Source organism: Protopterus annectens, chromosome 3.part1 (genome assembly GCF_019279795.1).
Source record: "Protopterus annectens isolate FY-2018-M chromosome 3.part1, PAN1.0, whole genome shotgun sequence".
Taxonomy (NCBI): Eukaryota; Metazoa; Chordata; order Ceratodontiformes; family Protopteridae; genus Protopterus; species Protopterus annectens.
This window is the reverse complement of record NC_056732.1, coordinates 856,420,673-856,445,117: the sequence shown is the minus strand read 5'-3', so window position 1 is coordinate 856,445,117 and position 24,445 is coordinate 856,420,673. Positions and strand designations below refer to the sequence as shown.

The following is a 24,445-nucleotide window of genomic DNA, read 5'->3' as shown; positions in this document are numbered from 1 at the left end:
ATCAACATTGTACTCAGTTGTCATGCAACCATCACAGTGACAGCTGCAGTATGGCACAGGTGTGCATGTGTATACCTAGCATCTGGAAATGTTATCTGACATACAGCAATATTACATCATACTGATTACATGAGCATATATGCCTGGATTCATCAATATATTCTAAGGTGGTTATATAGACAAACATATGAAATGTTGAGATTCACTTGCAACCTTGGTGAAGCCATTGCATGCACTATTGTGTTTCTATTCACAAACATCATATAGGTGTCCCCCAGCAGCATATCAACCTCAGTTGTAATTTTTCCCATGTATGGTGTCAAAGCCCTCACTCACACATTTCCACAGGTAAACATATAGGCAAATGATGTACAGCTGATATAATGACATGAAATAGGTAGAGTTGTATGACTGTGTTAACAGTTCCACTGTGTCACATGTGATTCAGGCCAAACATTTTATTTGGAATTAATGTACTGCATGAAGTGCAATTATAGCATAGCTGCAGCTCTAGTCTGATTGAACTGCATCAGAGACATACCACTGCATCACATCAGTATTACCACTTGACAGTTTCCATGAACACATATGGAGGTATGTCAGGATTTAATGGCAGTATAATATTTTCACCAGAAATGTCAGGGGACAGTAATCATATGGCACATGTGCTAAGTGTTGATATGCACTTATATAGGGTGCAGCATGTATTGTTTGGCATGTGTACAATATCACAGTGACAGTTTTCCTGCTCATTGACACTAGAGTTTGCACTGCTGTACTTTTTGTGCACATGAGCATACTTGATGCATTGTCATCAGTCATACATAGTACTGCACCATTCATTATTGTGGATCACATTTTAATTCAACTATCAATTACAGTTGCTTAAGACATTGTTATTTCATGCGGCAGATGCATACAATACATGGCTGTGTTTCAGAATCCACTCCTGATAGTGTGGTGTTTTCAATTGTTGTTATCCATATGGCCAATACCTATGTCAGGCAGGGATGCTTTAGTCAAGTGTATCACATCTGGCATGGTGAGCTCCCATACATCTCCTTGGCCATATAGAACTATTGTTCACGATCCACACCCATTAGGATTTGACAGAGCAGATTTTTCTTCAAGGTGTTCTACCAGATGCTTGTGTAATACATCTTTCTGTGCTCCATCCAGAAAATACACAGCTCAGCGACAGCACTGATGGCATGAGTTGATTCTTGCAGGTGTGGATTATGGCTTATGTGTCATGCAAACCTCACAACTGGCCAGTATTGCCCCTGATTTCAACTCCAGGTTTAACACTACTCCTCTTAACCACTCGAAAAAGTGATAATTTTGGGGGAAGGGGTGGTAAATTCCCCTTATAGAATAATGACAATTATTGCAGTTGTGTTTGTTCCTGCAGGATATGTATAATACGTTACACTCACAGATTATGATTGTCCAAATATTTTAAAAGTATTCCTGATTGTGCCTGTTCCTGTTTTTTTATAGTTGTCCAGAAGTCTGTTGCTATGTGTCCATGATTGGTTGAGAGGTATGCTGACATATCAAGCATATTCAAGCAAGTCATTTTGCAGAGCCTCACACTATGCACATACCCCCTATTGGATATACTGTCCTTGCTAAAATCCTTTCCAGTGAGCATGTTATTGATGTTTATATCACAACCATTCACCTTCATTGACATGTAATCTTGTGTGACCATCATGTATATACTATCATATGTGATGACATTATATACTCTCAAATGATGTCTAAACAGCAGTACTTACTGTGCTAGCTACATATGTGCTTAATGCTATGCTACTGACTTGTCTTGGAAGTGTACATATATTGACATATACTATCTTGGGGATATTGACATATTTACCATACCCTCTTCCTCTTTCTTCATTCCTATCATTCATGTTGGTGCCCATTTTCATCAGCACACTTTCACTGCCTAGTATATATCTCATTGTATTTGCCCTTGCTGTTCCCCCTATCAAATCATTCTGCATATAATTGTAGTTGTGTACATTACACTCAGTCTACTTTTTTGCTGTGTTATTACTGCTGTTATTGCAGTATTTGCAACCCTGATTTTGAATGTCGCTGTCAGTGCAATCTCGTTTGCTCATTGGTGACCTTGAATGCTTCATGACTCTGTGGTCATGCTGCTCTTCACGGTTTTGTAATGGCAGCCCTGTTGCTGATCATGAAACCTTGCTAATATTCATGTAAGTATGATGAGCAGCATGAATATGCATTTAGCACTGCTGCTCATCACGCAAACATGTAAACTCTGTGAGCTTTGCAGAAGCCTACACCAAGTTTGTCTTTATTATTTATTTTTTATTTATTTATATATTTTTTTAGTACTTCATAGTAAATTAATGGAAAAAAAATTAATAACCATCTTTTGTACATTAATACAGTTCATATATATTTCTGGAATCCACATATGTTTCTGACTTGGGTTATGTGGTCCATTGCAATAAATATTGCTGTCAAGTAACCTTTCAGTAAGGAAAGTTTTGCAGTAAACAAAATATCACTGTCAAGTTATGTAGCATCAAAGCAAGCAAAAATAAAATCATAAAATTATAATAACAGAAATAAAAATGAGAGTTATCACTACCCAGCACATGCATGAAGTGCAATGAAAATATAGTGCTTTTCAAATCTCATATGATCAGACCTTTTGCCATTTGAAATGTGTCTAAAATGTACAGCAGCCCCTGATGAATTATTTATCTATTGCACAATGACTGGCCATTAACATTTTAAAACAAGCATGCTGATTGATCGGGTATGTATTAGAATCTCAACTTCTTAGCTTGTCGAATGCCAAAACGTCAACAGCTAAACGGTGAAAGCTTAAAAGCGCGAATGGCCACTTATGCAAATTTTTTCATTGGGAAAGAATTTGCTTGGCCTTTGCAAATTAAAATAAACTTCCAGACCCTAACAAACCCCCTGATGTAGGGGCTGTGCCCCTCACCCCCCCAACTAAATATACCAACTCTGAGATTGCTTTACATTGGGTAAAGGGCAAATTCCCAATAACAGCCAAGCAAATTCTTTCCAGATTAAAACATTTGTGTAAGTGACTGTTCGCAATTTTAAGCCTTCTCCGTTTAGCTGTTGACGTATCAGTGTTTGACAAGCTAAGCGGTCGAGCATATGATATAGACCTGATTGATCAGCCCAACCAGCGTGCTCATTGTACATCAAGAGTATACCAACAGTAAAAGTCTAGACGCTAAAGTATCATTGAGAGGCCAGACTTTTTTTCTATTGGTATGTGTTAACATGCATTAGTCAGAAGGAAAAAAAAGTCTAAAACTGAAATTCTGTCATTATTTAGTGACTTTATTCTTCATAAAACTGGTTTTCTGACAAATCACTGAGGAACACAATCATTAAATAATCAGTTTCAGACTTTATTTCCTTCAGACAATGCAAATCTGTCCATCCTCAACCCCTTTTCCTATTTTTATACATGGGGTTGGGGTATCACTATAACAGTGACAATCAAGAGCAAAGGTTTACACCTCACAATCTTTCTTAAAAAAAAAAAAAGGCGGAGAGGTACTTACGAGAGCAGAGAAAACAAAAATGTAAAACTAAAAAAACATACCTGATTTTCCTTGTATTTTCCCTGTCACTGGAATCTCTAAACTCTAAGGATATTTCAGCTTTCTCTTATTTTCCATATAAATAAATAAGTAAATAAATTAATTAATTAATTAGTAAGCAATGGAGATCTTCCTATCTCCGTTGCTTGTTTTCCAAAGCACTGATGTACTGCATAAACTTGGAAATGGAAGTCTCATACACATGTGCAGTACATCAACAAAGCAGAGGAATTGGGAAACAACATGAAAGAACACCACAGCACTGTTATGCAAAGACATTCCCCGGGATTCATGAACCTTGCGCCAGGCGCCAGCATAGCGTCGGCGTTATAACGCCAAATATGGCTGCTTAGCGATTCAGGTATGAATGAATTCCACGTGCACTACCGGCGTGCGCCGGACCGTCCCGCCGGCGTGGTATGCAAAACACACTGTGTGTGGTATTGCACCATGCAAATGAGGGCAAATAGCGATCCACGGTGGCGAGGCGTAACATATAAGAACGGCAATGTAAACCGAAAAAAACGGGTTTACATTTACCCAAACATACCGGAGGAGTAACGGAAGGCTGTCAAAGTCAGGTATCATATAGGTGCAATATGCCAATGTGGAAAGGCACCGAGAATGTCCAAAGAAAATATGCACAAAATGTAAAAATGACATAAATGGCACGTATGTAGAAAGAACAGCAGACCCGGGATATGTGCACAGAAGTTGCAAAGCAATGAAATAATATGACAATGTCCTAAAGAGCAGTAGAACACAAATCAGCTGCACAGCCACCACACACCATAGTATGTATGTAAAGCTGCAACCCCAGCGCAATGGTTGTCAAGGAGTGGTGGCGATTGTCCGCGCCGTAACCATGTATTAGTAGTCAATTCCATGCAAATGAGGCAGATAAACTTCCAGACCCTAACAAACTTTCTATTTGAAGGTAGCTCCTCACCTCCAACCAAATATACTCAACTCTGGAGATTGCTTTACATTGGGTAAAGGGCAAATTCCCAATAAATGTTTCGCTAAAATTCTTCCAGATTAAACATTTGTAAGGGACTTGTTCGGCACTTTAAGCCTTCTCTCCGCTTAGCTGTTGACGACAGTGTTTGACAAGCTTGCTGTCGAAAGATGCCATGATATAGACCTGATTGATCAGCCCAACCAGCTGGCTCATTGTATTATCAAGAGTGGCTCAACAGTAAAAAAGTCTACAGACGCTTAAAGTATCATTGAGAGGCCAGGACTTTTTTCTATTGGTATAGGTTAATTTATTAGTCAGAAGGAAAGTCTAAAACTGAATTTGGTCATTATTTAGTGACTTTATTCTTCATAAAACTGGTTTTCTGACAAATCACTGAGGAACACAATCATTAAATAATCAGTTTCAGACTTTATTTCCCTTCAGACAATGCAATCTGTCCATCCTCAACCCCTTTTCCTATTTTTATACATGGGTTAGTATCACTATAACAGTGACAATCAAGAGCAAAAGGTTTACACCTCAGCCAATCTTTCTAAAAAAAAAAAGGCGGAGAGGTACTTTACGCAGAGCAGAGAAAACAAAATGTAAAACTAAAAACATACCCGACTTTGTATTTTCCTGTCACTAATTCTAACTTCTAAGGATATTTCTGTAGCTTTCTCTTATTTTCCATAATAAATAAGTAAATAAATTCATTCATCTGACTAGTAAGCAAATGGAGATCTTCCTATCTCGCTGCTTGTTTTTCCATAAAAGCACTGATGTTAAATGCATAAACTTGGAAATGGAAGTCTCATACACATGTGCAGTACATCAACAAAGCAGAGGAATTGGGAACAACATGAAAGAACACCACAGCACCGTTATGCAAAGACATTCCCCGATTCATGAACCTTATGCTTCAGGCGCCAGCATAGTCAAGGCGTAACGCAATATGGCTGTGTTTAGCCATTCAGGTATGAATGAATTCCACGCACTACCGGGCGGCGCCGACCGCCCCGGCGAGGGTGGTATGCAAAACACACTGTGTGTGGTATTGCACCATGCAAAATGAGGGCAAAGAAGCGATCCACGGCGCAGAGGCGAAGCATATAAGATCGCAATGTAAAACCAAAAAACGGTTTACATTTTACCCAAATATACCGGAGGAGTAACGGAAGGCTGTCAAAGTCAGGTATCATATAGGTGCATCATGCCAATGTGGAAAGGCACCGGTGAATGTCCAAAGAAAAAAAAATATGCAATAAAAATGTAAAAAATGACATAAATGGCACGTATGTAGAAAGAACAGGCAGACCCTCGATATGTGCACAGTAGTTGCAAAGCACGAAACAATATGACAATGTCCTAAAAAGAGCAGTAGAACACAAATCAGCTGTAATAAGCCACCTTTCACCACCATAGTATGTATGTAAAGCCGCAAACCCCCAGCGAATGGTTGCCGCGAGTGGTGGCGGTGTCCGGGCGCCGCGAACTATGCATTAGTAGTCAATTCCATGCAAATGAGGCAGATAATAGTGAATCTAAAACGGCGCCGCGTAAGGATGAGCAAGCAAACGCATGAAGGTACTCACACCGAGGAGGGCTCTACACGAGATACATGTCAACCACAGAGGGGTGTGCCACTGTAGGAGGAAGGATATTGAGGTCAGCAATCTGGCTGTACAATGCATTATCACAGCACTGTGGATTCGGCTGTTAGAAATAGATGCGCTGAGAGTATTGTGAATGCGCCGCGGCAAATGCATGTGCACGGTGATGACTCACGCTCCCTGCAAACCAGTCATGTGGACGCCTCACCGCCAACAAACTAATGATATAGAAGGTACGCGGAGAATACGGTAGGTCATGGAAGCAGGTAAATGGATCCAGAATGAGCAATTAACACCAATCAATGCAGGAAGGGCAAACGGGCCAGTAGCCGATAACTCCTGCATGCAGACTCCTGCATAACGGGAAAGGGGAGGCATAAGGAGTGCAAAGATAGTAGGATGTAGTAGAAATGCAAAAGAGCAAAGAACCCAAATAGCAATAAGCCAAGTACAGAGGTAGCATAACCGCGGCTGCGATAAAATGCATCATATGCCATGCCTGCAGGATGGCAATGTAAGATGCCAGGCGAAGTACGCAGGCAACTGTACGTAACACTACAGGCAGTACCGCTAAGCAGTTGCAAGCCGCAAAACCACGGAATTAATCTTGTGGATACTGCCGGGCAGACACACCCAGTGACATCACCGGGTATACAGCATAACAGTATTAAATGTGAATGCATTACTAAATACTGCGCGATTTCAAACGCCGCAGACCGTAGGGGTGTAAACAGACGGGAACTTTACTATGTATATGGTGCCGCGTCGCGGATGTATAGGTATGTGGCAGAGACAGACGGAGCGGCGGGAGGGTGGTAGCCGATAACCACCGTGAGGGCCCCGCCATAATAGCTGAGTGTCTCAGACTGCGACCCACCAGGGCCAGCGCGGTATCCGAGATATTAGAGCCAGGGCGGACAGGACACGCTACAGCAATAGTGGAGCCTGCGCCGGGCCACTCGGAGAACAAGACAACAGAGGGTTTCCATCCCAGTGGATTACCAAGGTATGTGTGGAGCTTCATAATCACTGGCCATTACAGAAAATCTTCAAAGGCCAACCGGGGACATAACGGGATATCCTCGATAAGGCATCAGCATCCAGGGTACTACACCAGTTCTGGATGCCATACTCATTACGCCCATGAGCACAAGATTTCCCCACATCTCCAGGAGGAGTTTACAGGCAATATAGCGCCGCTTCCAATCGTGGCATTAACATCTGGAGGTCCTGGTATGAGAGACTGTAATGCATTATTAGAAATTAAGTCACCACCCGGGAGCAGGGTAGACGCTACATAAACCCGCGAAGCGGGATACCCTCCATCAATTGCTGTGGTCGTGGTGCGGTACGCGCAGGGCATTATTATGGATGTGTAAGGCAGCCCTGGAAGCTACCATCAATTTGATCTGGCATGCCATTGCATCAGGTATCTGGGGATATCACACAAGGTCACCTTTGTGGGGATGCCATTACGACTGGAGCCGTGGTTGATGATTACACCCATCAGAAATGCACACAATAATAATACGTAAGAATGCTATATCGAGGCAATTTCACGACAAACGGTAGAATAACTCATAGAGCGCGGTGTTCGGATGTTGAAATCACGGTTCCGTGTTTGATAAGATCCTCGTGGAGCCCTTTGTAGTATTCTCCAGGCAATAAGTGCTCCACATATTCATAGTATGTTGTATGCTACACTAATATGATTCTACTTGAAACAGCTGGCGGTAGGGATATAATGCTCGAGGGCCAATTAAGTTCGCCATTAACCGTTAGGGTAAGACAGGGCGAATAAATTTGAAGCCATGGACATTGATCTGGATTTCAGCCCCAGATTAGAGGGCGCATTCCATTATGTCTACGCCTGGTAAAGATGGAACGATAGTATTATATCGTTTGATAGAATTTATGGATTGATTCTGACTCCATTATTAGTAAATGGACGCCATTAATAAATATTGTCCGCTTCAGAATGTAATTGGGGATAGCGGATCGTGGAGGTGGATCGAATAAAGGTAATCACTAAATGATTGCATTAATCTAATAGCTATTAGTATACGGAACGTCCTTGTTCTACAGCGTTGAAGTCGATGTTACCGAATTCAGTTCATCAGTTTATGTTAAAGAATTAAAGGCGAAAAGTTGAAAATGAAGGTTACGCTTAAAGATATGCGTTACTGAATAAACCTGATGCAGTTCCGGTCGTTATCTTTAAATCGTTCATGACCGCCGTCCTGTCCAGGTCCTGGAGGGTATCGCCAGCGAAATGCCAAACGGTATCATTGATGGTTTGAAGTTCCACGCATAATCGATAGTCGTCCCGAAGTAATAGTTCTTGGTATGTTATCCCAACATTGAAGAACGAATTAGCAATCCCAGCACTTTGAAGAAGCGAAAGCCGTTAGTTTTAGAAGCGAAGTCGATTCCAATAGCGATAGCGAAGTCGAAGGAAGAATCAGGCCGCCAGAAATGAATTGTTCGTTCGAAGTCTTCCATCCATATTTGAACCTTTGATATACGAACGCAGAATATGAAGATTCATCCGTTAACGATATGTTTTGTATTCAACCAGTTTGTCGAATTGATGAATCGAATCATTTTATAGCAAGTCCATTTAAAACGCCCAAACAGCGAATCCATTTCAAGAATCGATATCCAAATAGAATGCAGTTTTCACAAACCAGTAGCGAATCATCCCATATCCCACGAAGTCGAAGCCGTTTCAGTCCATATTGTTCATCGAGTTCATATTACTGTTCAAAGTCCCCAGCGAAGGTTTTGTTTTGCAGGTTAACAAAGTCCATTTATACGTGTTTAACCAAAGCGATGAGTCACAGGTTGAATGCATATGTTGAACCCGAGGGTGTTTTGCGCGCAGCATTCCATGAATTCCCCAGCGAAATGGTTAAATGGAATGTTCCCAGTCCAGCGTTTATAGTTTCAATGAGAATGAATAACGATCTTCATGAATCTTTCGTCGCCATATCGCAGCGAATCCTCCGTTCAACGAACATCTCATCCCGTGAAGTCATCCGTTTGTCGATTTATTGTTTTATCGCTGTTGTTCATATCACCAGAATCCACCAGTTTACGCGCCAATGAAGAAATTATTCATCATCCGCGATATAATCCCGATGCGGAAGTTGATATGCAATCATATTCCATGATTATCAACTGTCGTGCCTGATCCGAATCACCGTATAACCTGAATTCTGCTTCATTTTATTGTCATCAGCGTTATATTCGAAGCGTTAAATGATCAATTCCATTCCAACTGATCCCGCGATATAACCCATACCAAACGACAGTTGTTCCGAAGCGTCCAGTTCCGAAAGTCATCTCTGCGTTGCCGATGCATCCCGTCCGCCAGCGCCAGCGAAAGCCACAATATGTCATCCATCGCCGTTCATTCATATCGCCAGTGAATAATGAACCGTTCAGCGTTCCGGCCGCCGAACCATCGCCAACAACTGTTTATTTGCTTCGATGTTTCCATGCCCAGTCCTCATTGCCGGCAAATAACTGTCCCCGTGTTCGTCGTTCGAATCCAGTGCCAGCGTAACTGTTCATGAAGCGTAAGGTTAGCCAATTCCCATCAGCCGGTTTATCTGGCCTGATTAACACATGCCTCAGGTGACGAATTTCACAGCAGCGAAGACTCCCTGATATTCAAACCAGATGTTCATACCACCAACCAATACGAATAGAGAAGCGAGAAACAAGGGAACAGAGACCCAACTCAGCCCAACCCATCCGCACCGGAAAGGGTAGCGTTCAACTCCACCAGCAGTTTGCCGAGTTCGGTGTCCAGCGTGAATCTGCGACAACCCCACGACCACCGCGACGACCTTTTCGTACAGTATGCTCGACGGCGCACGCGTCCAGCGCATACCTGTCCATCAGGCAGAGAGGCGAAGGTTGGATATGTAATGCTAAACGCCGCAGCATACCAACGACTGTGGACAACGTGTGCACAGCAGTGGAATAACATGTACACACCGGATGGCGATAACCCCAGGTTCAAGCTTGCCACCTTTTCAAATGGCAAGTGGGAAATCTTAGCGGGACACATCAGATGTTACAGGTGGGCACATACCCATGGTCAGTACAAGGGTTAGAACTGTAGTCTTTGGCATAAGGAAAAGTGTAGTCTTGTAGCGAAAGTTGCTTATTGTGTGTCTTGTAACATTTAGGAATGTACATACATAAATAAATTATGTGATGCAACTCTTACATAAGAATGATAGTGATGTCCACAATCTCAGGACATTTGCCATTTTGTAATATATTTTGTCAGACACAACCTGCCCAGGAGGGACTGTCCCTTACAAAGTGGCACAGGTGGTAACCGTTACCCCAGGTCTGCCATAGGGGTTGCAAACACAGAACAATGCCACCACCCACGCTGATGCTGGCGTGGATATCCACCAATGAAATGCCACAGCGGGGATGGGACATGTATGTATAGTGTCACAGCACACATGTGCATGGGCATATACCATCGATGTCATACGGATATGTACGACGTTACGCATTATCCCACGCGGTAAGGGGCGACTATGTCAATTATGTGTAATGCAAAGCTGTCATGATGGATATGTTCACAAATCATAGACAGTATCACAGGCATAGCATGCATGATGGAGCGATGGCCTAATGTTATGTACATACACAAGATATGTATGGCCTGCACATATGGGACAATGTAGTAGCAGAATAGGTACCCGAAATGGAGGGAACAGCAAGTGACCATGTCCAAACGTTCCATAGCAGGTGCAATGTATTGCCACAATGATGTCCAGCAGGGCGGTGTAAACACATGTGCAGTAGCTACACAGTACTGACCCCCCATGGTAGTGTCCACTGAACGGCAGAACTGGATGTCAACTGTCATGTCTATACAATGCGTCCGCTGTGGGTGGTACCATGGTGTGTCACCCTACCAGCAAGGAAGCTATCACATGACTAGTGACACAGTGTGCCCCTGTGGGATGTTGCACAGGACCTATGTCCCACAGCATGGTGTGTGTCCAGTCTGTGGATGTCACACAGACGCCCGGGCTGAGTAATGTGGCATGTGTGCACATGCAGGACTGCTCCTCCCACCCTGCCCACTGCAAACGCCATGTAGGAGTACTACATGCATCAGTACTGCGGAGAACATGGCCCATGGCAGAGTAGATTACACCCTGTGTTAGTGGCATGCAGGTGGAGTTAGATGTGTTACATGACTGTCATTTGCATATGTAAACTGTCTGAGCTGGGTAGAGGCACAGCATGACTATACTGAGACATGTAACATTGTATCCATTGTGTAAGGTACACCACGCATGTGTTATTGTAACACGACCTGCGTGTACGTGTGTATGGCACTGGTACAAAGGCACCCAAGGTATCAGCTAGACATACGGTCCAGAAATGCGTGGTCCTGCACGTGTACCCACGCCATGGTGTAATATGGCAACCACAGCACCATGTGGGCCATGTGTGTACATCAACCATGTACAACGTGATATGCCTGTATAGGGACAGTATCCATGTGATACACACCGCATGACTGTCGGTATGCAAAGGTGATGTGTATGCACTATGTGATGTAACTGATGCAATGATATCTACATGATATATCTGCCACACTGACACCTGTATGGGTGTCAGCAACATGAGTAGGATGAGCTAGAATGCTGCCAGGTATGTAGAAGTGGTATATGTAGGCATGTACAGTACTGTGTGACAGCAGGTAGTGTCGATGCAAATACTGAGCATGAGGGGCCACATGTCTGAGGACCGTGCAATGTCACACGTCCCTGACTTGTTGTAGTTAGCATGATATGCCTGCACCACTGTGTGAACTGTACAGAAGGCACATGGCGTAACATCCCGATACATAGGGTACGATGTGATGCTGGATGTGTACACTGGCAATAGCATAAAGTGGAATGGTGCTGAAGGGCAAAGAGCAGATCATGTCTGATGTGATACCCTCTTTACCACCCCAACCACCCATGCAATAATATGACAGGTGGCCAGCATGGGATGTGGTGTGCTGTGGCGCACAGAAGCCCATCAAGGGTGCCAGGAAAGGCATGCAGGTAGTCAATGAGTGTGTGAAGCATGTATGTCAAGATGTGGCCCAGTGCCATACTGAATGGCCCAGTCATGGGTGTAGAGATGCAGCCCCATACGTGCAATGCAGTACCATCCATGTAGTGTGGTCGATGTCGTAGTGTGGTGGTCACCGTGCACAACGACATGAATGGGCTAGCAGTCACTGGCGTGTGCTGCAGAGACATGTAACAGCCAGGTTGGCGGGATACAACAACTCTGGCGGTTTGAGGTGACATTGGGACTGTGTTCCCGGACATAACATGTGTATGGCAGTACTATGTATGTGTCCACAGGGTTAATACAATGTCCAGCCAAGGATTGGAACCCTGTAGTGAGTGAGAGTGTGTATTGCTGGTAGGTACCCCATTGGCAGGCACGATGACAGCAACATCTGTGTCGCCAATGCCTGCATGACCGTGGTATGCTGCATTGAATGTGGATGTAGTCAAACAGCAGAGACATACCACCACACTGCATGAGGGCCCACACTGCAATGTCTGGCAGTCATGTGTAGGTAGCTAGGCTGTGGAGTATGTCATGCACCATCAGGTCACACCATGTCTCTCAAGTGACACACAACACACAGGTGAACATAACTACCATGCAACAGCCTGCACATGTGCCCATACAGCACGTGTGCATGGAACAGGAATACCACTGTGGCGTCTGTGAAAAGGCCTGCACCACCATGTCTCAGTGTCGATTACCATGGTCCCTACCAGAGTGTAAATGTTGCAGAAGTCCACTGTGATCAGTGTTGGCACAGGCGTAGACTGTCCATCGACGGGTGCCATGCCATCAACTACCACTGTCAGTGGATGTCAGTAATACCGGCTGTAGTGTGTATGTACCATGCATGCTGCTATGGTTGTGTGTTTAGGGTGTGGCTAGCAGGGGTGGTAAGCATGGATGTTCAGCAAACAGGGGGGGAGGTGTGTAGGCCTAGCACACAGACACATGGAGGTTTGGTGCATGCTGAGGGTAGTGTAGGTATGGTATGTGTCGTAATGTGTCACCCAGCTATGCACTGCATGGAAGCATGTGTGGGTACATGGAGTCCATACTAGGAAGGGCGGTTGCTGGCAATACATAGCAGTAGCAACTGTCCTAGGTGCAATGTACAGTATGCCAACCCGACCGGCATGTAACCTGTGGTGTACAGTGTATTCACTGTCGCCTGTCACAATGTGAGTAGCGGCCACGAACATGGGTATCTGAACATGGACTACCTATGATGCAATGTGTCATGGGAATATACAGTATGTGTGTAAATCACGGTGTGGTGTGGGAACCACCCACCCATGTGTGTTGCAGTCCAGGTATGTGCCTGGGAGGTATGATCTGTGTACAATCTGGACTGGCAGGTGTGCCGTGTAGGGCATGGAGGCAGGTCCCAGGCACTGCAGATAAATGACATGTGTGCTGTACTGTGTGTGCAGTGCTAGTGTACAGCACAGTGGAGGGTGTAAGCATTGTCACACATCACTGCATGCTGTGCCTACCTGTGACAGCCCTGACGGAGACAGACATGTGACACCACTGCACAGGCAGCATAGCATGTGAAGATGTACATGTGGGCTGCACACCTTAGTCAGATGTCCACACGTCATGTGCCACGGTAGTGTGGTTGAACACGACTATCAGACTGGACAAACAGCACATGCCTGCATAACAACAGTATGACCATAGTCAACAGTCCCAGTGACAGAGTAGGCCAATGTAAACTATCCCTGCATGCAGACCACTGGCTACTGGACACCTGGCTAGACACACACCTGGAGGGTTAATTCACCATTGAGCCATCACATGTCCAAGTCCATGTGGGCCGTACAATGTCATCACAGGGTGGTCACAATAGCAGGTGGCAAGGCAGACACGGTGTACCAGGTGATGTGTCATGTGTGCATATGTCGACTAGCACAGCCGTTCACATGTCTGCAACATACTGGTGCACGATGTATACCGTTACATGATGAATGGAACTGCACTGTCACCCACTACAGGGCCATCTGACACAGGTGTGTTGTGACTGGTGTAACCCATGTTTGCACAGGATACACACTGCTGTTGTAGGCAGCCATGCTGGTGGCCACCAGTGATATATGCAGTGGTCATACAGACATACTGTAGACAGTGTTCATGCAGGAATGTCCATTGTCGTGGACGATGCGCTGCTATGTGAATGTAGGTGTTTGTTGTGAATGTCACACATCCAGAAGACACCATCTGGTGCAGTCATGGTTGTCAACACCCGGTACACACAGACACAGCAGTCAGAACCCAGTCCTGGCAATGTGTCAGTCACCTCGCATTGTGTGACATATGTGCACATGGCGGAACACCTCCCACTGTCATCTAAGCTGGCTACATGATGGCTGGAATGTATTGCCAGGTACAATGCTGGTAGCCGAATGAAGTACCTGGAATCAGACACAGTACGCTATGTCAGCCATGTAAACCATGCACACAACAATGACGCCAACAGACACAAACAATGCATTGACACATGGAACATGTGCACATGACAACTCTAATGAGGTATGTTGCACATATTGATGTACAATTGTCATCTATGGCCATAGCATGGATGCAGACACACATACTCACAGGTAGTACCATGTGATGTAGGTAGGGGGCATTGCTGCGTGTACATGTCACAGTAGATGTCCACACACATGTCCTGCATAGCCGTCATGTAGGGTAGCTGTGGTATGTGACAACTGGACATGCCCATACAAATTACCATGTCCCACAGGAGATGTGTTAGGTGTGTACCACATGTGGCGTGCTGACAACAAGCTGCGATGTGTATGGCTGCCGGTGTACCTGTGTGACCTTGTCTGTGATGGGTGCAAAGGCACATAGTATCGTATTGCATGCACACAAGCCCCACATAGGTGCATAGCCTGAACATACAGTACAAGGAGTGTGTGGGATGATAGCAACCCACAGGTGGAGATGGGTACGGACGGCAGCCCACAACCACATGTGTGTGTACGGTGTTCACATGAGCATCTGAGAGGCTAGCGTCACAGCTGTACAGGGTCACATGCATATATGTTCAGCAACATCCCTGTATGTCCCACCACTGGCCCGTGGACCGATGGACACCAACCACATGTGCAGATATGAGATGTGCACAGCACATCACAGATGCCTACCGTAGAACAGGCCTACCATGTACACATGTGCAGAGTAGGTCTGCGCCACCTGCAGTCTAACTCGTTACGTGCCAAACCACACCTATACTCCAGGCAATGACACAGATGGACGTGCATGCCTGTGTGTATGTATGTTCGTGAATGCCTCCGCATAGCAATATATCTGTGTCACCATTGTGAACAACAATATGAAGAGGTTGTATGTGTGAGGGTTGCATCATAGGTGTATGGACAGATCGACGATACGAACAGTGGGCCTGCTAAGTGAACATCCCTGTCCCATACATGGATACCTCTGCTGAGCCCAACACCACATTCACAGAGGGAGGGATGGCGATTGTAGTGCAGCAGCAGACATGTGGGTGGCAGCGGCACTGGATGTACACATATGTGTTACCCACATAAGTTCAGGCAGCCATCCATGTGCATGGGATAGTGGTGTGTCCACATACAGCACTGTGTCGATCAATATCCCAGCACATAGCACCTGCCAGGGCTACAGTGTATGCATGGATGTGTGATACCTGCATGCACCAGACACACCCTCAACAAGCAGTGTACAGCATACCTCGCTCGAGGACAGTGCCCACACCATGGTGATAAACATGTTGAATGTCCATATTCACACAGCTATGACATATGCAAATGGACAGCCACCCTGCCAATACCGTCAACCCCCAGGTGGATCACACCCAGTGCCATGTATGTGGCATACCCTGCCATATCATGCAGAGCTGACCAGCAAGGCTGCATGAGCTATCACAGTCCCACATGGTGCAATGGACAAAAGGCACTCTCACTATCAACCATACACAGCAGTAATGTGGCGATGCACCCTGTCATGTTACAGGTGCTGTGTGATGCTCTGCACAATGTGTGTGTACATGCTATGCATGGCCTTTCCTGCTAATGTGTCATGGTTACACATTGCTCCATGTCTATCACATATGCAACACAGGTGAGCTGTGGCAGGATTGTCCAGCACCGTACAGTGCTGTGTGGAAGTACATGGCACAACACATGCATGTGCAGGTGTCCATGTGTATGTGTACAGTGCCGCTGCTGGCGTTCACAATGGACACAGACGTGATGTGTACTGACATATACACAGCCCAGGTGAACAGTACCACATACTCACATGGGGACCTATGCCAACTGATATGGACATAGGTGCAGCCAGGTACACATGTCCATGGCAGGCTAACATCTACATGGTGCGGTACAGTGTGATGGGGTGGCACACAGATATGATGTGACACCCAGTGCTCAATGGTGTGAAGCCAGAACATCGGCTGTGTCACTGCTACGATGCCCTTCACAGATCACTGTGCAGATGTCGTATATGTCATAGCAATGTATTTCCAACAGTATGCCAGCACAGCAGTGTGAATGTGACCTGCCACCATCATTATGTCTTCCAGATAATGCCACGTTCCCGCTTCCACCATTCAGCCGACAGGAGGAGGAGGTGATCATTCCATACCTCCATGGCAACCACGCCGCCCTATTTAGCCATGTGCCACAGCAGGCACAGGAACGGCAGGAGATGTGGGAGGAGATGTGCAGGAGGGTGAACAGCGGGCGAAACAACCGCAGCTATCAACAAATCCGCAGGCACTGCACAGACCTGATCCAGCATGCAAGACAGCGTGCCGCTGCAATCGCCAGGCAACAACGTGGGACAGGTGGTGGGCCACCAACCCAGCCCCCACTCACAGCCACGGAGGAGCTCCTGGCCAGTCTGGGGACACCCACGGAAGAACACGCAGAAACACTTGCGTCCATCGTGGAGGTGGGTGTCTCCCGAGATATGAGCCTGGAGCCGCATGGTAAGTCAGTGTTGCATGTTTGTATGATAGGCGACGTGGGTGTGTCATAGTACAACACATGATATAGCAATACATGCCAGGTATATGGCCACACAAGATGCAAACCATAGTATGCTATGTTGTGTTAGCAGACATGTGCATAGCACATGCTACCACACACATGCATGATGTGAGATGCACAGTGCTGACTGTGGAGATAGTAATGGCTAATGTGTATACCTTTGTGCAATGCCTTTACAGGTACGTCTGGCGTGTCGCAAGGACAAGGGTCTGTTGCAGGTACGTCTGCTGCTAGTGCAAGGCATGTTCTGCTGTATTGATATTCCCCATGTGTCTAGGCATGACATGCTCACCTGTGTGTGCCCCAGTCCCGGTATACAGCTCGCACCACACGACACACACAAAACCCATGTACAGTAGATACACCCGTTAGTGTAGAGTGCTATGACACCACACAACCTATTGGTGTGTTACGTGCAGTCAGCTATGCATACAATGGTGTAGGTGTTACACAATGGCTGCATGTGTAGTATGCATTGGTATGCCAGTGCAGTATGCACACAGTACCACATAGTGAGCTGTGATCTGGCCAGAGCACAGGTGTTACCAATGTGACCCATGCCCCTGCATCGGTGCACACGTTGTAGACATGGCACATGCCATGTCCCATGCACGCGGATGTCTGGCTGCAGCATTGTCACACCATGACATGACCTATGCACAACATAGCAGACATCCACACTGTCAGCATATCCACAGAATGTGACACCTCACACTACTATGGTTGTATGTCACATGGGCCACCACAGGGCAGTGTGCACGATGTCTACCACACACAATAGTCAATGACTCAGACAGACAAGGCCATGGTTGATACCTACAGGCATGTTGATCTACAGCACATCCACAGTGGGTACTCACCGTTGCACCCTGTACACACATGGTGGGTTCATCACTGTAGTGGACCCCCTGGACATCCAATGTAGTACACCAGTGACATGGAACGCCTCTCCACAGCTACTACAGGTGCCTCCAATGTCCACCATATACGTGCTGCTGAGCATCTGAACTGACTTACAGACATGGCAATGTAATGCGTCCAGGTCACGCATCGCAGACACATAGCTGTGTCCTGCTACTGTGCAGTGGCACAGAGCCCGCACTTCACACTGTACAGCTATGCACACAGCTCACAGCAAGCGTACCTGCACAGACATCACTGTTACCCATACATTGTATCTGTAGACTGTACACATAACACTGCACCGTGACAGCCATTGTGATGTGGTGCATGCGGTGGGTCACCATCGTCACATGTCCACATGATACCGCACATGTTTGCGGTGTACATTACATACTGTCAGCAGCCATGTGTACTCTCAACTCGCGGCCACACGGTGTATCACGCTGATACATGCAAACTACCATGAATGTGTGTACTGCATGCCTACTAAATGACACCTGCCTGTTGTACTGTCCCCACCAGGGCAGTGTACATACTGCCACTATGAATGTCTGGTCTGCATTCACTGGTCTGTGTTGTGTGAATGCTGCATGCCACCTGCATTATCACATGCATGCTGTCTGTGTGTGTGTGTGTGTGTGTGTGTGTGTGTGTGTGTGTGTGTGTGTGTGTGTGTGTGTGTGTGTGTGTGTGGGTGTGTGTGTGTCTGTATTGTAACCGATGGTATGTCTTTGTATTGACAGGTGCTGTAGGTGAGTTCGCGTCCTGCGGTCAATCTGATGCTAGTGTCCCCACAGATACTAGTGGTGATGACCATGTGCTTGAGGCACAGGCAGGGTCGTCACAGGCAGACACTGTGCCAGTGGAGAACATCACACATACGCCCCTTTCATCCCAAGACACGGTTCAGATGCCGACACATACCCCAACACCGTTGACCATAGATGACGGTCAGTCAGCGTCTGTTGTCCCCGAGCAGGAATGTGTGGTGGCTGCAGAAGGTGTGGGTACACACGATGTTGCCAGTGTAAGGACTGGTGCAGTGCCACGCAGGCATGTGGCAGGTGCTGCTCGTAGGGGGAGCACCGCTAGACATACACCTGCCGTGACAGGGTGCAGCAGCTGGTATAACCAGACGCATGTTCCAGACTGTAATGGCGGCGCAGGCACGCGTCAACGGCAGAACCAGGAAGGGCAGAGGCTGCAGAGGTCCGCAATCCGTATCCTGAATGACAACATCCAGGCATTGGCGAATGCACAACAGCATCTTGTCGATGTTCTGGATAGGAGATTGGGTGACATGGCTGGTATCCTCGACCGAGGCATGGCCATCCTTGAGCGTGCAGTCCGTGCAGGAACGCCAGTTAGGGTGAGGCATAGGCACGGGCGTGTGCCAGCAACACCACCTGCCGCAGGTCAGCGTGTCCGGCCCACCCCCCATGCCCACCCAGACAGTGCTGGTAGCAGCAGCAGTGCAGCTGCTACTACACCATCCACACCAGGACAGAGCAGGCCACGTGGACGTGGCCCTGGACGGCCCCGTCGCGGGCACGCTTCCAGCGGACATGTGACATCGGAGAGTGGACAGTCCGCATTCCACCCGTCGTGTCTGCGGCGACCCCAGGCAGGCGCTGGTCAGGTCGCCGCCGCAGACACAGTGAGCCGTAACACCTGCACTGTACAGTCAGGGCTGCCAAGCATACCCCGTAGGCATCACAGATGACTGAACTGTGTACACACACACCCACACACAGCAGACACAACTGTAGGGCTCCACCACACCCACATGCAATCTACATAGTCATGCCCACTCAATGCACTGGCCCTTACACACACACATGATGTCATCCATTGGTACAGCCCATGCCTGTGGCACACATATCACCCTGTGCATATGATGAAGTCTCTGCCGATAACTGTGAGCTACACCATCACTGCACGGTTAAGCTAACATATTCTGATGCACAGGGTGGACACGATAGTGAGAGGTGTATGTGATACCTGTGTCCGCATACTACGTGATGTATGTTGTGGTGTGTGTGTATGGCTGGTGACAGGTATGTATGTGATGTGGGTTGTGCACGGACATCATGCAGCAGACATACCATGCAGGACAGGTGCAGCATTCATTGATATGTGTACACAGTATGTGTGGTGGTTACATGTGTAGCACCATGTCGGTGCAGTTAACCCGTATGATACTGATGGTGTACTTGCACGTGCCTACTGGGGGCACTGTAATTAGTTCCCCACGTGTAGTCGTGGGTACCCACAGGCATGTCTGGCAACATCAGCATAGCACAGTTACCCGCATCCAGCATGGACCCCTACATAGGTACATAGGCGCACATGAACGTAACAGGATATGTGCCCTACGACATGTGTGGACCTAGCATGACTGTGTGTGGTGTCTAACACCCCTCAGGATGGGGATGCCATATCCATCAGTCCCCAGTCCCTGGTCTAGCAGTGACACACAGAGGTTGGCTGGTGCATAACTATCATCACACATCCACATGTCATTAGCAGTCCTGGACAAAGGCAGTCAGGGCCTTTCCTTCACATGGCCTGGCACTCCTCCCCATGTTGTAGGGGGTGTCTGGCCGTTAACCCTGTTCCCCCAGCACGTCCCACTCATCTTTGTGTTGAGGTGTCTGACAGTCGCTTCTGTGCCCGTGTTTGCATGGAGCCTGGGAGGTGGAATGTGCCCATGTCACCCAGGTCAGACATGGCCGTGTAGGACAGGCACAGAGCACCCCGGAGCAGCTGTGCGGTGAAGATGCACAGCCGGTGTCCCCTGGGCCGTGGAGCTTGTGACACATGTCGTAGCACCGGCATCCCCGTCTTGTGGAACGCTTGCGCTCCTTCCGACTGCTGCAGGCGCCAGGTTAGCTACAGGCCACATGTGCCATTGTACGCAGTCATTGCTCTGGTGTGTGATGTGTACAGGGGTACAATGAACACCCGTGATGTGGTTGCCATTCCATCCAGACCAGGAGGCCACAATGGAATGTCTTCACACCCACATTGCCATTGTGTGTTGACAGAGGTTGCCACAGGTAGGTGTGGTAGCCATTTCCCTGAACACGTCCACCATCTTTAATGGCGTACCACCTACATGTGACATTGGGACGAACATGTCCTTCACACTGGGTAGGGCTGCACCTTCTCTGGCATTTAGTAGCAGGCCATGGCTCTGGCACCAGTCATCCTTGTCTATGACGCCCTAGGTGGATGTCCGTGTAACATGGGGTGTTGGGTATGTTGGCCAGTGCGTAGTCATCTGCATACCTTGTCTGCTACAATCCCCCTATGATTGCATGCACATTGGAAGGTCGGATGCCATATGGCAGGGGGCACAGGAGTGAGCCTTGTGGGCCTCCACTGGGTCCAGATATGAGTGTGACAAGGCACCTTGAGCACCAACCCTGTGTGGTGTGACCTCCAACCTGTCTGAGAAGCATCGGGTGACATATGTCCCCACATGTATGCTGGCGAGCCTTTCTATGGGTCCCATGTGTAGTGTGCTCTGAACGTTCCCACCAGGTCATGGTACTGTGTGCAAACCCACGTATCCCCATCAATGGCCTTGGTGACCACTCCAGACTGGATGAGCAGGTTCGGGAGGCAGGATCCGCCTTGACTATGTAGTTGTGGGTATGTTCCGCATTGGCTGTACACCGCTATCTGTAACCATGGCCACCTGTATGGACCTCCACACAGCTTTGCAGACAACACTTGTATTATAGGGTGTGGCTGTTGACAGTCCATAGGAGCACTACCCTGGCATAGTGGGACCACAGATGCCATATGGCATCCATTGGGGACATAGCCCATAGTAAGGCTAACATGACACAGTGACCGCATGTGTGGGCCGAGGGCCTCAATGAGGATGGATAGCACACAGCCAGGGACACCATCGGTGCCCATTGCTGACGTGTCAACCACCATAGAGATATGGGATCACTCCAGGCCATATGACATGTTTGGGAGGATACACTCTGGTGGGATGGATATGTTCCCTGTTGGGGGGGGATGTATGCATGGAACATGTCCTGTGGTTTGCAGACAATGTCTGTGGGTGCAGTGACTGTTGTACCATTCTGGACCATTTCCAGGCAAGTCTGTGTGCCCCCAACCATGTCCTTACCACAGTTAGGGAAGGCCCTGTGGTTGTCTCATGTGCCCTCTGCAGTACCACTCCCACAAGCGGACCTGGATGATGGTATGTGGGGCCGTATGACGCCGGTAGGAATGGGTGATGGTTTTCCTGGTACTGTCATTGCTCTGCCATGTAGTAGCTCCAACTGTTGATGTACAGGTAGTCAGTGGCTGCGGTCCACCACACCATGTGCCTACCTGTGGTGGACAAGGTCCTGATGTCATCATGTTTGCCTGTTGCAGACATGCATGTGGGTGGTCGGGGAAGGCATTCGTTAGGCGTTGCCGGTCTGGCCTCTGTTCAACACTGGCATGGAGGACTTGTAGGGTACCACACCGGTCGTATGATGTGTGTGGTTTTCTGTGGAGAGGTCATCACTGAGGTCCCCCATGCTGGTGTTGGTTACAGTGAGTGGATGACCAGTGGATCCACTATACGGTCTTGCATCACCATTGAGGGCTGTACATCCTGTGTGGGGCATATCCTCACCATGTGTGATGGGCAGAACTGTCAGACATCCTCCCCCTAGTATGTATGGTGCATGGCTGTTTAACAGTGGCCAGGTGTGTGAACACCTGGGACTGCTGGCGTACTGTGTTGTGCCATGGGTAATGTTCCCAGGCTATGTATGGGTGGTTCATGTCACCCAATACGGTGCTGTTGTGAGAGCATGCCCAATCACCAGTGTCCTCAGGACATCTGTGAAGGTATCCTGTGTTTGGGAGGGTTGTCTGTAGCATGCAACAAACTGTAGTCCAGTCCTACACATGGTTAATTGCACCTAGATATTCCTCGCAGCAACGGCCACGTCTGTGGCATGGCCGGGTTGCTGTTGTGTGGCCGGACACACAGGACGGTCCGCATTCCGCCACCCATGCCGTCGCACCATGTGTATGCATGTCTGATCTGTGCCGACTCTAAGTGTCTGAGCATGCCCAGTAGGCAGCTGTGTAGATAGACACACAGCACAGTGCACACCGCTACCGCCTGCAGTTATACCCTCGGTGCATGCCTGTATCCCCTGCAACGGCCACGCCTGTGGCATGGCCAGGTTTCTGTTGTGGCTGGACACACGACGGTCCACATTCCGCCACCCATGCTGTCGCAACATGTGTATGCATGTCTGCCCTGTGCCGAGTCTAAGTGTCTGAGCATGCCCAGTATGCAGTGATGTACTGATCAGTAGTTACTTGTTATTCCCGACTGCAGCACTAACGTGTTAGTGTACGGCGACCTTGGGATGGTAACAGACTGCGTGACTGCGCACTCTGTCCGAACTCCCGATCGGGCGCATTGCCTCTGCAAATTATACCACCACGTGGGGTATGCTCCTGACAGCTCTGCTCAGTAAACTCGGTAGCTGCTCTGTAAATGCTTCATACTGTAGTGTGTTCATGTAGATAGGCGTAGGTTCGTCCCCCGTCCCTTCCGTGTGTGTGTGTGTGTGTGTGTGTGTGTGTGTGTGTCTCTGTGTGTGTGTGTTTCCAGCTGCCTCTGCGACTGATTATGCTTTTAGATGCTCCGCAACACATGCCTCGGCTATTTCCAACTATTGTCTTGCGGGTGACGTCAGCAGCCTACAAGTATGCCTGTGACAGCGCTCTGTTTAGTAAACTCGGTAGCGCGTTCTGTAAATGCTTCATACAGTAGTGTGTTCATGTAGATAGTCGTAGGTTTGTCCCCCGTCCCTTCCGTGTGTGTGTGTCTCTGTGTGTGTGTGTGTTTCCAGCTGCCTCTGCGACTGATTATGATTTTAGACGCTCCGCAACACATGCCTTGGCTATTGCCAACTATTGTCTTGCGGGTGACGTCAGCAGCCTACAAGTATGCCTGTGACAGCGCTCAGTTTAGTAAACTCGGTAGCGCGCTCTGTAAATGCTTCATACAGTAGTGTGTTCATGTAGATAGTCGTAGGTTCGCCCCCCGTCCCTTCCGTGTGTGTGTGTCTCTGTGTGTGTGTGTTTCCAGCTGCCTCTGCGACTGATTATGCTTTTAGACGCCCAACACATGCC

At 47.6% G+C, this 24,445-nt stretch overlaps 1 protein-coding gene across 1 annotated transcript in view; it reads right to left on the bottom strand.

The window, feature by feature from the left end:
* Positions 1 to 9,683: 9,683 nt before the first annotated feature.
* Positions 9,684 to 24,445, bottom strand: part of LOC122797729 — a 131,290-nt gene continuing 116,528 nt past the window's right edge. Inside the window, exon 4 of the mRNA XM_044066256.1 lies at positions 9,684 to 9,871. Within this exon, the coding sequence (XP_043922191.1) occupies positions 9,684 to 9,871 (188 nt within the window). The remainder of the gene's footprint in view (positions 9,872 to 24,445) is intronic.